Below are 17,341 nucleotides of genomic sequence, written 5' to 3'. Positions count from 1 at the left end.
TAAAATTTTCATACTGCAGAATTTATGAAGACACAGATATAACCCTGACAGCTCCAACCGTTGCCCACATTAGAATTTGGCCTGACTGCATTATTCTGTAGAATAAGAGAGATATATCAAGGAAAAGTTATCAAGGGTATAAGATGAAAGTAATGGGTATTCTACAAACATAGTGAGTAAGTTAATTAGCAAGAGAAAATAAAAAAATGTCCTTATGAACTGAAACACACTAATTGATTCGTTAAAATTTTGGCAAAATTGAATTTGAAAATAGCTTTCAAAATTCTTCGTATACATCAACAACTGTAGTGCAATCTGAAAGACAACCGACGGAAAAAGAAAAGTGAGGAATTAAGCAGACTGTAATAGTTTGCTATAAGGAATATGTTTTATATATTCAATTTTATAGATCAGATAAATCTAGTGTTGTTCAACATGCCATAGGGAACTGCCACAGAATGAGTGAGGAATGTTCGAAATTGTTGAGACCTGTATGCATAACACGTTTTTGGATGCCTTCGAAAGTTTAGAAATCGATAAATGTGGAGTGAGATCTTTGAAAAGTGATGAAGGTCCTATTCTTGATATCACTTCGTTCGCACTCGTACTTAATTGCAGATAGGAAACAGATGAAAATTAGGTTCAAGGCAAGTTGTAAATAACAATAGATAAAATAAAATAGTAGGAATTGATTGAATGACAATCATTATGCAAGGTGATGATTCGTCTAGATGCATATAAAAATCATCTTAGCTGTGAGAAGTAGTATGAATCATCTCTGATGGTGCTAACTTGGTCAGCGAAACGCTCGTGGAGGGAAATCATTTTTGTACATTTCGATGTATTACGTGAAAGTCGCAATACTAGAGTCTTTAAAGCCACATTCCAATCTGACCCTGCTTGAAGTATGTGATCTTCTGAAGAGCACTGAGGTGAGTTAATATAATAAAACGTTTTTAATAGCTCAGCGTGGTTCAACAAACATCCACCATTAGTATTGACATCTGATGCAAAATATACGGCTATGTCAGCTGCTACTACTCAATAAACTATATGACTAAGTAGTTCGTCTTAAGAAATTTTCCAATCAAACCTTAGGATAAAATATTGTATATTAGGCAGACGCAAAGCACACCCCAAAACTATGCTTTTCCCCTCCAATGTTTTTGAGTACTGGAATTCCGATAAAGATATCCTAATGTTATGACACCAGGAAAATGATTTATACCGTTAATGCATATATTTATTGATCAAAACATTATTTCTCCATCTGTTATGGAACACTGAACTAAAAATTAATTTTCATATGAAAGAATTACGATTGATTTCATTCATATTTCGTCACTGTCTTGATCTAAATTTGACTCTTATTTTGCCATCTGTCGTCCTCAGTACTAGGTCTGGTACGATTTTGATGGTATCTGGTGTATCTTGAGGTTCCAAAGCAAAATTTCTCAAGATTCCACAGAGTACTGCCTTAATCTCCAGCATTGCAAACTTTTGTCCTGAAACAGAGACAGAGTACAAACAGTTGGAAAATTTTTGAAGTGATATCAAATCATCCATGATATAAAAAAACTGGAACATCGAGCCCTGCTAGAAATCGCACGTTCAATAGTAAGACTTCGTTAATCCTTAGCTCGTACAAGTTTCGACATGAGGGTCATAATTCGTAGGGTAGCGACAGCTGATTAATGGAAAAATTAACGGAAAAACATATTTCAAACAGATTTTCCAATATATTTCTTAACAGATACTTCACGTTGGACCCCAAAAAACTTAATAGTGTAAATCAATTCAATGTTATCGTGAGTTTTGTAAAATGATTTCTACTTTCTTTTCAATATTTTTATTCCCCCGCTATATTTAAACCGACTTGAGCGCTAAAATTTCGTTTTTATTTTTTCCGAATTAAGATAAATTTATTCAAATGACACATTCCTACTATAAGCGCTTAGAGAAGTCTCTTGAAGCTGCAAAAAAATTGAGCCTACACTCCTAGAAATTGGCAACGCAGCAGCCTCACTTTTTAGAAATCTGAGGCGTTTTCTGGCGCTTATGTATTCAAAACGTATTCGTCTGCAGCCTGACCACATTTTATTTGTGAAATCTACCTACAGTGTCATTGAAAACCTATTGAAATCTACTTCCATATATTTGAAAGGCACCAACATAGTGCAAATTTGAGTTTTCGACCACTACGTGGCGATTGTAAAGAAATTTGAATAGTATGACTGAATATAGAAGGCCTTAGCCTTCTAACAAGTATGGCCAATGGATGTAGTCTAATATTTGAAATAGCAAGTTGCTTTCTAGTTGGTTTTTTGTTGTTGGTTATCTTGAACACTTGAACTATTTCAAGTATTGCATTTCAATTCAAAAACAGAAATGTTTCCTTGTTTGAAAATGAAAAGTGAAATGAGTTTACGTATTATTATCTTCTTCTTCTTCCTTTATCGAGAGGTCGGAGATTTTCAAAAAATAGTAATAAGCAATTGGGAAATGTTTTATGATCTGTCCCAATTTGTGTTCTGTGTATCGAAGCGGACAGAACCTAAAAACAATGAATTCATGTTATTTGCTGTAGATGTCGCCACTCACATTGAAATGAAAATTTTATCTTTATTTTATCATTGTCTAAGGATTAAAACTAATGCATTGATGTATACATTAATGTATAAGTTTGAAAATGTCCTTATAGGACGAAACTGCAGTAACGTTACTTACAAATAAAAGTGGTAAAAAACGTAGAAAGTTTTAATTCTCTTTTCTTCATAATGTTATGAATTACTCACCTATACAATTCCTAGGTCCAGCACTGAACGGTACATAAGCGAAAGGATGTCTGTTAACACAATTTTCAGTTAAAAACCTATCGGGGTCAAATTTTTCGGGATCCGTCCAATATTTAGGATTCCGATGGATATCAAAAATGTGAACATGCATCAGCGTTTGCTTTGGTATAAGAAATCCATTGATCATTGTATCCTCTTCGAGCAGCCTACCAATAAAAGGTACACTTGGATATAATCTGAGACATTCTTTGACGACCCTTTCCATGATTTTTAGGTCATTCAAGTCGTTTAGTGAAGGGTCTTCTGTTGAATCTCCAAGGACTTGCAATATTTCTTCATGAACCAAATCCTGGAAATAAGTGGTTATTCAGTGCGAAGAAAATTTGTATGAGAAGAAATTATTTTCAGTACTTCATGATGAAAAAGCCAATTGCTTTAGAAAGGGGGGGGTCTTCGCTCGAAAGGTATTTCCCAACCCAAGAGGACAGTTCAGAAAGTGAATCGAGCGGCTAAACAAGAAATTCAAATAGTAGAAATAAATTAGGCGTTAGTTGCTAAATGTTGTAATAAATGAAATAGTTTGTGATTAGTGAAATGTTGTTGGAAATACATTTGTTTAAGACAGTTAATTCTTCAAGTTGTCACACAATTATAAGTCTCGCGTTTCAAACAGGATAATTGTATCGCGGTTATTTTTTGGTATAATAATATCGTTCTTGCTGGAAAATATTCAGGAGAATACTAGGAATTCGAGACGTATATTAGTTCCGTTCCGCGAATGATGAAAATCTCCTGGATACTTTCTGGCAAACCCGACCGTTATTCTTAGGACCGCGATGGTGTAGCAATGACGTACAGAGCTGAAAGTAGGGAACGTGTGTGATGGGACACGATTCGATATGCCTCCGCGAGACAGCGAGATTGGTTGGATCAGACGTACCCAGGCATGTTGATTAGAAGGCGCAGTCAATTGAAATGGCCTGCTCGATCACAGGATTTGACTCCTCTCGATTTTTTATTTTGGGGCTATATCAAATCGAAAGTACATATTGCACAATCTATTTGGTACAATACGGGAACTCAGAAACTGAATTACCGTAACTCGTACTAGCATTAACCCGGAAACATTCCAAAATGTTAGAAATGAGTTTAAAAAAAATATATGTTTTTCCGTTAATCAGCTGTCACTATTTTTCGGGTTTGTAGGCCGTCGAGGTTTTGGATATTTTCCTGACTAGCTTTTTCAGAGGTTTATACATCCAGGTTGATATCCTATTACTAAAATCCACGGCCTTCCAAACTAAAAAATAGTGACACTGAAAAACTTGGCTGCAAGAGTCTTAATCATTTTGTTGGAAATTAATTCGAAAAAAAGTTGTTTTAGTGTCGGAAAGTTCAAGGAAAACATTTTAAACATTTGCTCTAATGATTATTTATGTATGAGATAAATAATCAATGGGTTGAAATGAAATGATATCGTTTTATGCCCTTAAAATTATTACTTAACTATTGCAGAAGTTGTTATTAATTTATTTCTCTATCTCAAAAAATCTGGGTATGGATAACAACAAATTGTTATCCATTAAAAAACTTTGTATTTCATCTTTTCTCGAATTATTATTCGGTACTTTGATGAGCTGTCTCGAATAATAGGAAGCGTTGTCAAGAACTATTACACTATTAGCATCCAAATTTGTGATCAATGTGTTTTCAAACCATTCCTCGAAAATATTAGCTTCCATGTTCTTATGATAGTCAACATTGCAGTCCTCAAGTTTATTTCCACATAATTTCAAAGAATTTGGAACCCATCCTTTACTTCCTCCGAAATGCACAATGATTATTCGCGATCCTTTGTTTGCAGACATGTTAGGCGTACACACTCCCGAACCATCAGTCCACTCTTTCGTAACTGTGTCGTGAGTATCACAACGAGTTTCGTCCAAATAGAGAATTTGCCGTTGTTCTTGTCTATATTTAGTTAATTGTGCTAAGTATTTGTTACGCAATTCCACTATTCTTCTGCTTTCCATAACTGCTTGACGTTTGTTTATTATTTTAAATCTGAATCCTAGTTTCTTTATCCAATTCTGAAGAGTTTTGTCACAGTAGCTCACGTTATGGCCGGAAGTATTTAATATTTTCCTTATGATTTCCATTGTAGGTATCTCATTGCTTTTGTAACAGTCGTATAATGTTTTTTTTTTAATGATTTTATTAGATGAACATCTAAAGGTTTTGGTAATCCTGTATTACATCGCCTCTTGCGTTCAAAAGGTTTGTTTTTGACTATTTTACGTACAGTTGAGAAAGTAACTTCGGTCAAATCTGATGTTGCTTGTGATAGTTTGTTTCCCTCGAAGTCAAACTTGAGACGTAGATTCTTATATACATTGAAACATACTCTCTGTGTTTCTATATTCAAATGCATCTGAATCTTATTTACTGGTATCTCTTTTTCGCATTGTTCACCATCGCTATTGGAATCACTACACATAAAAAGTCTGCGTTGTTATCACACTCCTTATTACTATTAGTCCAAGGACGTCCAAGGACGCCACATTTTAAACAGATAACACAAATTTTGAGTAATTATAACTGCTCAAATATCGAATTTCAACACTCATATCGCGATCAGTTCCTGAACTGAACATAGACAACACGACTCTTATAAGAATCCTCGTTTTCTATTCGTCACCGTAACATGACTCAAATTTAATTTTATGACTCTTCCGCCAATCATAAAACTCGGTTAGTAAACATCATCCAATACGAACCGCCAAGTCTACAGTCTTTGTGAACTAGTTCATTTCCATGTATTAGTTTTTTTGGCCTTTGAGATTGCCGACAGCTTCAACTATGCACTGTAGGGGTTACATCGACTATACAAGACACCCTTTCCTATTTAAAAAAATATGAGAGTATCCACTTGACGGCAAGTGATACCACACTATTGGACTTCTTCATGAAAAAGTACTGAAAATGATTCTTTTTTAGAAGAATTGTGTTCAACTTTGATTTATTGACCCTTTCGAAAGTTAAAAGGGGAGGCTACTCACGCCCGCAATGTATACTTGGATTCTGACTTTTTTCTTAGCAGTCAGATCTATAATTAGTTTCAAATGAATGCTGATGTAGAAATTTTACCTGCCAATTTTTATGGATTGACAATAACATCAATATGAAGCAAATGGCCGTAGAGGTGGTATCATAACCCTGGAAAAACAAAAAATACAATTAACGATAAGGTTGTTACGAACAAATTTATCAAGTAACATTTTGATTCTGTCACAACTAGAGTATTATAACGAAGATTTCAACTGATACTTACCTCAAACATAAAAGTATTAACTTCGTCTCTTATCCCTTCGTCATCGATAATTCCTTCACCTAGTTTGGCGTTTAGGAGTAGATCCAACAAAGCAAGCTTCTTCCTTTGAGAAAAGTCATACTCCCCATCTCCTTTTTCAAACTTTTTGAAGTTCTTCAGTTTTTCCGCTATGATAGAGTCTGTGAATCTATGTATTGTGTTGATCAATTTTCGTTCTTTGAAACCATTCACGAAAGCATGATAGTACAGAAAATTGTTGTGCAACCAGGGTCGCAGTAATCTATGAAAGATTAGTGGGCCGAGTTTGTTTATGGACTCAACGTATTCTCTATGTTCGCGGTTTTCCATATTTAGTTTTATACCCATGGAGGTCTCTAAAACAAACATGGTTTGATGGTGATGATCCATTTATTTTTAACAATTGTTCAATACTGTTAAAGAATACAAGCTGAGTTTGGTCTCGAGGAAAATAAAATATTACAAGCAGATTTGACCGAAACTCATTTCTCAACTGTACGTAAAATAGTCAAAAACAAACCTTATGAACGCAAGACGCGATGTGACACAGGATTATCAAAACCTTTAGATGTACATCTAATAAAATCATTGAAAAAAACAAAATATATATATATAATATATATATAATATTATATATATATATATATATATATATATATATATATATATATATATATATACACACACACATCGGAAAAGTCTAGGGATATTTTTAAAAATGGCAATAATTTTTTTTAGATCGCTTCAGGGAAAAAAGTTGACGGGTGATTATTAAACGAATGTAACTTACAACAAAATTTGTCAAATGGTCAAAAATACTGAGTGCGCATATAAGCAAAACTAAAAAAAATATGGCTCTTCTTTGGCACCCCGAAAAAAATCATAATACAAAAAAAATTGGAATCAGTACAAAGTATGGCCTCCACACTGGTTTATTACGGCCCTACATCTATCGTGCATCGACAAAATGAGATTGTCAATGTCTTGTTGAGGTACATTTGCCCATTCAGCGACTAAAAGCTCTCTCAATTGAAACGTTGTGTGAATGTTCCCCATATGCGGAGTAATTCTTCGTTGAAGCATGTCCCACATATGCTCGATGGGATTCAGATCCGGTGATTGTGCTGGCCACGGCAATACATCAACTCCTTCGTTGGTGAGCCAGTCAGTAACTAGACGCGCGACATGTGGACGAACATTATCGTGCATTAGATGGAAGTTTTCACCAACAGCACCAGCAAACGGACGGACGATAGGTAGATGAATGGTGTCGAGGTACTGTCGAGCTGTGAGGGAGCGATTTGGAAAAACGAGATCGGTTCATCCGCCGATCATGATTCCGCCCCATAGCATTACTGTACCACCTCTGTATGTGTGGACTTCCTGGACATGTCTCAAACGTTAATTATTTCCAGGTCGTCTCCACAGTCTTACTCGACGAGAATCTGGATGAAATCCAAATCTGGATTCGTCTGTAAACAAAACTGTGGCCCAATCATTTGCATCCCAGTTTTGATGTTCTTGCCACCACTCTAATCTTCTACCGCGATTGCCTCTCGACAAAGGTGGACATCTAAGTGGCCTTCTGTTGTGGAGATCTGCTTCATGCAGTCGATTTCTGACAGTATCACGACCAATGGTTACCTGGTGCGTCTACGTTACCAACTAAGGTGCTGTGATTGTCGATTGTCTTCTTGCGGTTAAGACCAAAAATCGGTCTTGAACTGCAGTTGTAGCGCGTCCTCGCCCTGGATGTTGTTCGGCTGGACTGCCAGTTTCACGGAAACGCCGCCACAATCGACTGATAACACTTTGGGAGACCCCCAAACGAAGAGCTACATCATTTTGTCGCATGCCACCTTGAAGAAGCCAGTTTAATTGCTGAGCAAGAACTGCATAGAATGTACAAACTCGACACTCTCAGATTATTCATTTTAGCCGAAAACCTACAGTTTGTAAAAAACTTGATAAAAGATTAGTTACCGTTTTTGCAGGCTTTGTTCAACCCATAGAAATTTACAGGGTGATCGAGTGTACCAATTTAATCGAAATTAAACGACCTCATGCATTTATTTTTATGAAATATCCATAGACTTTTCATGTGATATATATATATATATATATATATATATATATATATATATATATATATATATATATATATGTTGTTGAAAATGGTTTCAACAACAAAGCAAAACTCAAGATGCGGTTCAACCCGAGCTTTAGAAAGAAATGAGAAACCCTGATAAATAGTGCTAAACTGAGTGTCTTCTTTAAATAATTTTCATGGACTTGCCTGCAATTGTAAACAAAGTGAACTGTGATATAAGAGGTATAACGTCAGTCCAAGGTTCATCTACTTCCTTCTTGAGAGTGTCAACTAATTTTCTTGTTTCTTCATGGAATATTTTAACGAACTGTTGTAGAATGTTGAAATGGAAGGCCGGAGTTAGGATTTTCCTACGGGTGTGCCATTTTGAGCCTGAAACCACAAAAAATTAACTTACTTTTCAATTGTTGAAGGTCACGGAGTATGAATTTGAATGTTTGCAGATATGTTCAGTGGTCATGCTAATTATTCGATCTGATATCTCAAATTGTTCCTATATCGTGCCTCTTCAAAATTCTGAAGATATACTAACAGTATTCACAGTCAACAATCAAATTTCCACCTTTCTTCGAGCACCTAAGGACACGATACCCAGAATTCGGCTCACTTTGTGAGCCCTTCACTAAACTATCAACTATACAGGCGGTTTCTTTTATCATGTGTTAAAAGTTGTTAAATAAGGTTTTCTTGAACGCCTCAAAATTTTTTTCTATTTTGTCTTCTTTCTTTCTCTTTAATTTTGGTTCTTCCCTTGCCCTTATTCTTATATATGCTTGCTGATGGGTTCAATTTCGGTTCTCAGCCCTCTATTGCTTTCAATAGGTTCGATATCAGGTATTTTTCAATTTTCAGAAAACAATTCAGGAGAATGAGAATGAAGTTCTTCCAAACTATCGTTTACAAACAAATAATGAAAGTTTCACATCCTGATAATTTTTTCCGATGCCATTAAAAATCCTATGAAATTTATTAATATCTACATGTATGAGGATGCATAAAATAATGTGAAAATCACGTACCTACGATGTCTTCTTTGTTTTATTCTGCAATTTGTAGTTGACATCAACATGCAATTATTAATTGCTGTCATAAAACAAAACTACAAACTACCACTCTTGATAGTTTCAAACATTTCTAACATAGTAACTTAGATAACTTGCAGTAGGCTGATTGAATTAATAACAATTATAATGTAAATATGTTGTAGCTATGTATGCAAGGAGCTATTTTTAGTTCATGAAATAAGTACATACTTATGTCATGACATGAGAAATTTTTGTACCGGAAATTTCAAAGATAAATCTTTAATTAGGCTTAGCAAGTAATAAATAACTTATGTCTACTCAGGCATATCTTGAAAAAACTGTTAATTAGTTAATGAATTACAAGAACATTTAGAAACATGTGGATTCGTGTTCCGGTGGCATTCCAGGATAGCTTTCCGAATTTCTGCTACCGCAGTGGTCGGTTGATTGGTCAAACCACCAACACTGACATAAAAACTTAAAAAGTTGACTTGTGTCACATCAAAAGGTGGTTCCACTTATGTTACGCTTGCGTTTACGCAGTTATTTTTGTCAAGTACTCTTCTTGGTTATTTACATTTCGAGGACCACCTGGACGGTACTGACGATGCCCAACAGGCTGAAACAGCTGTCTATCGGTGGCTCTTGAATTGAAATCAATATGGGGATGATCAGAATAGTACTTATCTATCTATCTTTTGATTTTCATGATTTTATTTTTCAGCAGCTTGACAAATACGTACGAAATACATACCTGTAGTTGTTAAGAGGCCATCACCCAACCAACGTCTAAGAAATTTGTATACCATAGACTTTTGTAGGTTTTTTGTAGAACCAGCTATAACCTGTGAAAAAAAAATAGATAAACTAGTATTTCATTTCATAAAAAATGAGTAGTAGGCTAGTGATTTCGAAAGTTGGCTTTATTTATTCAATGTCGCACTGCCTGAACTATTGTTTGCTATTTTTTGCATGCGTGTTGAGAGACAGCACGTTTTGAAAAAAAAGTCTTGTTTATAATTTGATAAAGACTAACCCTAATCGATGGACTATTGACTGTAGATGCTCGTAGATCTGTTGATGGCATGGCAAACACAATCACAAGTGAAGGAGGCTACTGAAGAAAATATATCTACTCAATGATTAGAAACCAATGAAACCATCCAGAGTGGTATGGAATCTACCAGTTCGTTGATAAATTAGATCTGGGGAGAAGATTTTAGATAGAGATAAAATAGCAACTAGAAAGTTCAGAATTTGCTATATCCATCGATAGATCAATTTTACTTCCCTGATAAGAAAATATCAACACTGACTCTACACTGAGTCGCTTCAACTATATGGACCACTGATGATTCATGAAACATCATTCCCAGAAATGTTACACATCTACTAGAGACTTCAGGTGGCATACGTGGAAGAAAATCTGCAGGAAGAAGTTCCTGAACTCGTGTATGTGGTATGGGTACAACAAATAGGCTCTAAGAATGTTCCAAATCGTCCCGTTACATTTGAAGTATTTGCAGTTTTTCGAGTAGAAGTACCTGGATTTTCTTCTACCATGGTCAGCACATTCTCTTCTACTTCTACCGTTCTTACTGCTATTGGCCTTCCTGGTGCTCCATTTCGCTTCAATGCTCCTGTTTCACGGAATTGTTAGATTTTTTATCACTCGGAAGGTCCAGTGTAGTACGCTGTAGTTTTATTTCGGCCACGTTCATTATTTTGAAATTACCAAAATTGTTATTGTCGAAATTTTTTTGGCCCTGTTTCTTTAAAACAAAGCGCCCTATCAAAAATCATCTAAGAACAAAATATCTTTAGAATCAAGTGGGGAATGGGACCAATAACAGCGTGGTTCAAACAGAACTGGCTGGTATCTCAATCGCCCACAAAAAAAATAACCAGGAAAGGAATTTCTGGCAAAAACATAACAATCACACTCACTCTTCCTACTCTATAGATACAGATCCTTAGAATAGTCCAAGGAATAGTCCCTAAATTTTTTGCCGCATGTTTGAAAAACACCTTGTATAACAATTATAACTAATCAGTTTGGATGTAGGAAGCCTTCAACAACGTCCTGTCAGAGAAGCACTTCAGTTAGTTCCAAAAAAGCTACCGCAGGATGCAGAGTTTGCAAGCGGAACCATGTCTCCAGATATTCAACTGAAATACTACTTTTCCACACAGGAAGATGGATCTAAACCAACCAAGTGGATCGAAGGAGTTAACAAGAGCTACCAAGTCGCGTTAAAACACCTGGAGGATATCTTCATGGTATGCGAACAGAAAGGAGAGGAATAGTTTTTTGGGGCATTTTGACATGCAGCCTGGAAAATTCACAACTAAAATGGGCCAGTACTTTGAATTATGAATCCAGCTTCCATTGATGTACCAGTAGAGAAATCGTTGAAACCCTGATTGCTTGGAATTTTAGTCCTTCAACTACAAGAACTGCTCTCAAATACCAGAACTGGAACACTTTAGTTGGCGCCCGTTTCATCAAACAAGTTTACGTCTTCTGGAAAGTACTTGAACACTGGCTCTACTGATTCCTTAATAAAGCTTGGTATGATAAAAACTCTATAATATAGTGAAGAATTTGAAAGATCCAAAGGAGATCTTGAAGTAAACATTGCAGTGTAAAGAACAAACGCTATTCTGCATGGCGAAATCATTTCACAATTCAGAATAGGATTGGGAAATTAGACTGCTGGTGGTTGTGGGTACATCCACAACCAAAATATCAAGGTAAATTCAAAGCTGATTTGTGAATTTCCGCATCTGTTGCATTAAATAAAAATAAGGCAGCAGGCGCGCGTGTTAATAAAAGAAAATACTTTTTTCAAATGAAGAAATACATGTAAAGTGAGTTTGAATTATATCAAGGATGTTACGTACAGCGCCATCTGCCCGCGAATATATTAAGCAGTAACGTCGATAATTCTGTCAAATACAGATCAGCTTGAGAGTTACAAACAAACAAACAAAGTAATGAAAGCGTGTTAAAATAAAAATATATAACCTCAAATGTTTCAGCTCCTGATACATTGACGGCGGGGGATTTGAAAGCTGATAAAATATACATTGGGGCATACTCCTGGCTCCATTTTCTGATTTTTCTGAAAAACAACTCTGAAACAATAAAAAAACAGTAAATTATAAGTTATTGAAATCGTGTTTTATTCAGATACTGACTATAAACGTTTTTACACTTTTATGCGTCTGAATTGAGGATCGAAAAGTCGACTACTCACATACAAACACTGATCATTATTTGTTTAGTTTTCTGGTATTTCAACAAAGTAGAGATGTAACATACTATAATAGGGGAGCCCAAGCGGAGATTTCGGGATTTACTGGAGCGCGGCAGATTAATATACAGGGGGATACCTTGCACCCGGTTGAGTACCTCCACCAAATATGAGCCCCATATATAAGGCCGCCCGTGAAGGATAAAGGATCAGATTAGTAAAAATAAATTGATCATCAGAAAATCTCGAGCGCGTCAGATTAAGGTAGGGTGGGTTAATTACATGCTAAAAAGTGTATATTCCAGTAATCTGACAATTTGAGAGTGACGTAAAGAAATGGGAGGGCAGCAAAGTTGTAAAAAAAATAACGTCATTTCGACATTCTCGAGCGTAGCTAATTTTTTTATTTTGAAGGAAATAATTCAAGGATAACGAAAAATTTATAATCTGACGATTTCCGCAAGCCGAAATAACAAAAAATCGTCGATAAAGTTTAATGTTTGCAGCTGTATATACCCCGATGCATACACCCCATCGGGGTATATGCATCGGTTTTTCTCAGAAAGATTCCGCGTGTATTTCGTATTGTTTGTCATTTAGCGATTATGCGAATTTCACCGCACTCATTTCTGGAGACCCTCAACTTTTTCAAACAGACGTGGTAACTACTGGTGGGGGAAGGCAAATAGGCCAATTACCATCCCTGGCAAACTATCCCTTTTCACAAAACCATTCATTAATTTTCGAAGAAGTTATTGTACGAGGCACTAGACTTAGACGATTGGGATATGTGTGATGAAAGGTAGAGAACTGGAATAAATCCAAAACAAACACTGTTCGTAAACACCAGAACTGCAATCAGAACCAGTACTGCAACGAAGACGCCAATTTGGTTGGTGAAACACGCGTTGAGAAGAGTGTTGCAGTTCTGGTGTCTGGAAACAGTGTTTGTTTTGGGGAATACGCGTATTAGTGAGTATGTTGGGACCACTTTGAATTTATTTTGTATTCGAGCTTCGAAGGTCAATGTTATCTGAAGTTGACTGTATAGAAACTATCAATTGATAACAAATAGGTACGTTGGATTATAGCTTACGAATGAATTATAAACATTCATATCGACTTGTAATGCACTGTTAATTATTTATACCGACAACAAGACTTCACTTAATGTACGAAAATAACCCGAAACTTTGAACTCCTTCCATTATATTTCAACACGGAAATTATTGGAAGAGAAAGGTTTTCAAGAACAGTTTTCTTTTAATATTTGGGTTGGAATTGTCGGTGACCACCTAAACTTAATGGAGAAGAATACCGAAGGTTTTTAGAATTTGTTTTACCTGACTTTTAGAAGAAATTCCAGTCATGGAAAGATTCCGTATGTGGTACTTGCACGACGGTGCTTCACTACACTTTAGTGTAGTGGCACGGCAATTTTTGGATGAAAATTACCATAATCGCTGGATTGGGAGAGCAGGCCCACACCCATGGCCACCTCGCTCGCCCGAAATGAATCCCTCAGATTATTTTCTTTGGGGACACCTTAAAGCGTTGGTATACAAAACTGCTATTCAAAGTGGAGAGGATTTACGGAATAAAATCATTAATTCATGTGACATAATGAAAAATATTCCAGGTATTTTCAGAAGAGTGTGAAATTCAATTATGCAGCGGCTAGACGGTTGTATTGAAGCCGAAGGAGGCCATTTCCAACACTTAATTTAATGCAATTCGTTAGTCTAGATGTTAATGTTATTTAATATTTGTTGTAATTGTTACATAATTAGTAATGAGAAATTGTAAAAATAATAATTTCCAAAAGAAACATTTAATTCCTCATATTATTCCTTGTGAGGTCCAGGGATATGCAATTAGGTCGACTTTTTTTTTAAACACTAAACAAGATACGAAAAAAATTCAAGAGACAAAAAAGTTGTATTTCTAATTGCTAAATCCAAAGAAATAATGAAAATTGCACAAAAGTCAGTGGCGTACATTGTTAAGTCAAAAATATTCGTTCAAATCCCGCTCGAGACGCCACTGGACTTAATAAATTGAATAACGTTCGGGATAAATTAGCTCCTTAATGTTATAAATACCATTGTAAAATTACAACAAAATTAGGTGAAGGATATTTAAGATATTTACGAATAACTTTTTTTTTAATTTTTATTTCAACACCCTGTATCTTATGATGCACTGTTTGGAACCTTTGGTGTAGTAATGAATGTTACTGGAGTTTTTTAGCAACACCTAATCGTTATTATTAACACCTCGGCACGTGTTTCAATCACCAAGTGATCATCTTCAGAGAGGAAGATTAAAACTTCCATCAATAAAATTCACGTATGAGTTAGAAAATAAGGGACAACTACCATTTCTTGACGTTTTGGTAATGAGGAGCCAATATGGAGGGTTAGAATACGATATATTTAGAAAAGAAACAAGCACGTACAGGTATATTCTTGACAGTTCACATCACTGTGGACAGCACAAACATGCTGGGTTGAATTTTTTAGTGCATCGTCTTTTGACTTTCCCTCTAACACATGATAGGTTCACAAAAGAAAGACGTACAATACAGGAAATAGCAGCCACTAACGGTTTCTCGAGGGGTATTGTAGATGACATAATAAGGAAGAAGAAGTTTAGGTTAAGAATGAACGAAATCTCGACTTTCAGAAAGGACAAAAACCAAGATGAATACATCTCAGTTCCATACCACCAATATACGAGGAACTTTGGAAAGATTTTCAAGGAACTAGGTATGAAGGTGGTTTTCAGAACAAGTCATACACTACAGAGCCTTTTGGGAAGTCCAAAAGACAAAGTCGAGAATTCGGAAAAGTCTGAAATTTACGAAATTGAATGTAAGGACTGCGATGCAAAATATTATGGACAGACAAAAAGATCTATTAAAGTAAGATATAAGGAACACATAGCACTCTTAAAATATGGAAGACCTGAAAAATCAGCAGTCGCACATCATATTTTGCAACTGAAGTCTATTCCATAGACTTCAGTTCATTAAGGTTAGTTAGACAAGTTAACAACAACAGGCAACTAGATGCCTATGAGAGTGTAGAAATAAGAACATTTCAACCTAGCAGACCACTGTTATAATATTCATGCAGTCATTGTTCACTGTGGTTCTGGCGTTGAATGTGGTCATTATTACGCCTTGGTCAAAGAAGAAACGGACTGGTTTAAGTTTGACGATAATCGTGTCACGAAGTGTTCTGGCGATGCATTGAATTTATTGGAGCCTCTGGAGACACCCTACATTTTGTTTTATGAGAGAGAGGACATTGTTAGATCAAGATCTTCAGATGATGTGGTGCTGCAGGTTTTTCCGGGTTTTCCTGCAGCTGAAAAAGCAAATGCGCCACTGGAATCAATGAAGTCGCCCCGGAGCGCCCATTAATTTTTATTGTTGTATTTATTTTATTTTTAATGTCATAAATTAAGTAATTATTCTCCAATATATTTCAATGTTTGTTCAGGCAATGTTACCACCTGTTATATTGATTCCTTCAGAAATAAGTAAACACATTAATATTATGAATAACGATGACGGACATATACCAAAGAGCATACTATATAGCTTGTTAAAATAAAATAAAATAATGTTGTTGGGTTTACTGATTACTACATAAGGACACATCGCAAAAATAAATTTGGATTGGTAATATTCTGAAATTAATTTAGGTTGGTATACCTGTATGGTTGGTACGCCTGGATGGTTTACCTGTATGGGTTACCTTTATAGCATAAATAGGGTTAGCTCACATTAGTTTCTAGTTTTAATCTTCCTGTTTGAAGATGATCACTTGGTGATCGAAACACGTGTCGAGGTGTTGAAAATAACGATTTGGTGTTGGGAAAAACTCCAGTAATACTCTTTACCCTGTATCTTGAGAACGAAGGATTTGCGGACCCATGTTCATATGAACATTTCGTCTTAAAGTCACCTAAAAAATCGTCTGTTAAATTTATGGTACATACTCAATTAACACCCTGTATATCTCTCTCAATTCAAATGGAATATATTATCAAAAAGATTCTTGGGCGACTTCCCATCATTTATTTTTCAATAATTCGACAATTTCAATTCATCAAGTTGGCTATACACATTTTTCTGAAGAAAAAACGCGTTATTTTCTATATTTCTGCGCTTACCCCTTTCACACGCGAGTTCCAAAATGTTTCCTATCACTGGCAGTGGTTTCGGTCCTGGCAGCTTACTTAAAAGCCTTGAAAATCTGATACAATCCACAACATAATTTGAAAAACTCAAAGTAATTATGCATGCAATCGCCACCCCAAAACATATTTCCAACAACATATCAACGGCTGGATTTCAACTGACTTCAAACTTCCGAACCCTACTTGAACTTTGATTCCATTACGATAGATACATAATTATATGTGATGTAAACATTCAAATCCTGGTGAAGTGAAATATAGGACAGATCATGTAGTAATGATTATTGTTAGAAATAGAATCTACTTCAGACGAGTAGTGTGGATTAAAATTGTGTTTATATTACGTTGTTTTGAAAGGTTTGCCCGTTTTGATGTCAAGTAGCTCCATGTCTCAATATTTATTCCACTGTGGTATACCGTGTGACACAGACTTATGGTACACCCCCTTTTTTCTTCATTCTTCCACCTATTTTCACGGAACTATTAATATTGATTATGCTTACAAAGAGGCACTTTCTGAGATAATGTGAGATTTTTTTTCAACTACCGGGTTTTCCGAAATCTTATCAACGTTTAATTTTCAAATAGAACACCCT

General features: G+C 35.6%; 1 protein-coding gene across 1 annotated transcript; it reads right to left on the bottom strand.

The window, feature by feature from the left end:
- Nucleotides 1-1,230: 1,230 nt before the first annotated feature.
- On the bottom strand, nt 1,231-16,949 carry LOC111509981 (cytochrome P450 4C1). The gene is made up of 8 exons (XM_023165844.2): nt 16,719-16,949; nt 12,308-12,417; nt 10,034-10,124; nt 8,441-8,626; nt 6,127-6,500; nt 5,943-6,011; nt 2,796-3,144; nt 1,231-1,505 (listed from the first exon to the last, which is right to left on the bottom strand). The coding sequence occupies exons 1-8, from the start codon at nt 16,882-16,884 to the stop codon at nt 1,342-1,344; spliced, it is 1,509 nt and encodes a 502-aa protein (XP_023021612.2). The 5' UTR covers nt 16,885-16,949; the 3' UTR covers nt 1,231-1,341.
- Nucleotides 16,950-17,341: the final 392 nt, after the last annotated feature.

This window comes from Leptinotarsa decemlineata, unplaced genomic scaffold (genome assembly GCF_025532065.1).
Source record: "Leptinotarsa decemlineata unplaced genomic scaffold, Ldec_3_MD MMD2_tig00000882_RagTag_RagTag, whole genome shotgun sequence".
NCBI lineage: Eukaryota > Metazoa > Arthropoda > Insecta > Coleoptera > Chrysomelidae > Leptinotarsa > Leptinotarsa decemlineata.
Note: the sequence above shows the minus strand (reverse complement) of the source record. Positions and strands in the feature narration are given on the sequence as shown.

Coding starts and splice junctions, on each gene's coding strand:
- LOC111509981 (XM_023165844.2), bottom strand. CDS start 16,884: ATGTTGTTGGAAATATGTTTTGGGGTGGCGATTGCATGCATAATTACT. Junction 3,145..5,942: donor CAATCCATAAAAATTGGCAG/GTAAAATTTCTA, acceptor ACTTATTTCCAG/GATTTGGTTCATGAAGAAAT. Junction 1,506..2,795: donor TGGACCTAGGAATTGTATAG/GTGAGTAATTCA, acceptor TCTCTGTTTCAG/GACAAAAGTTTGCAATGCTG.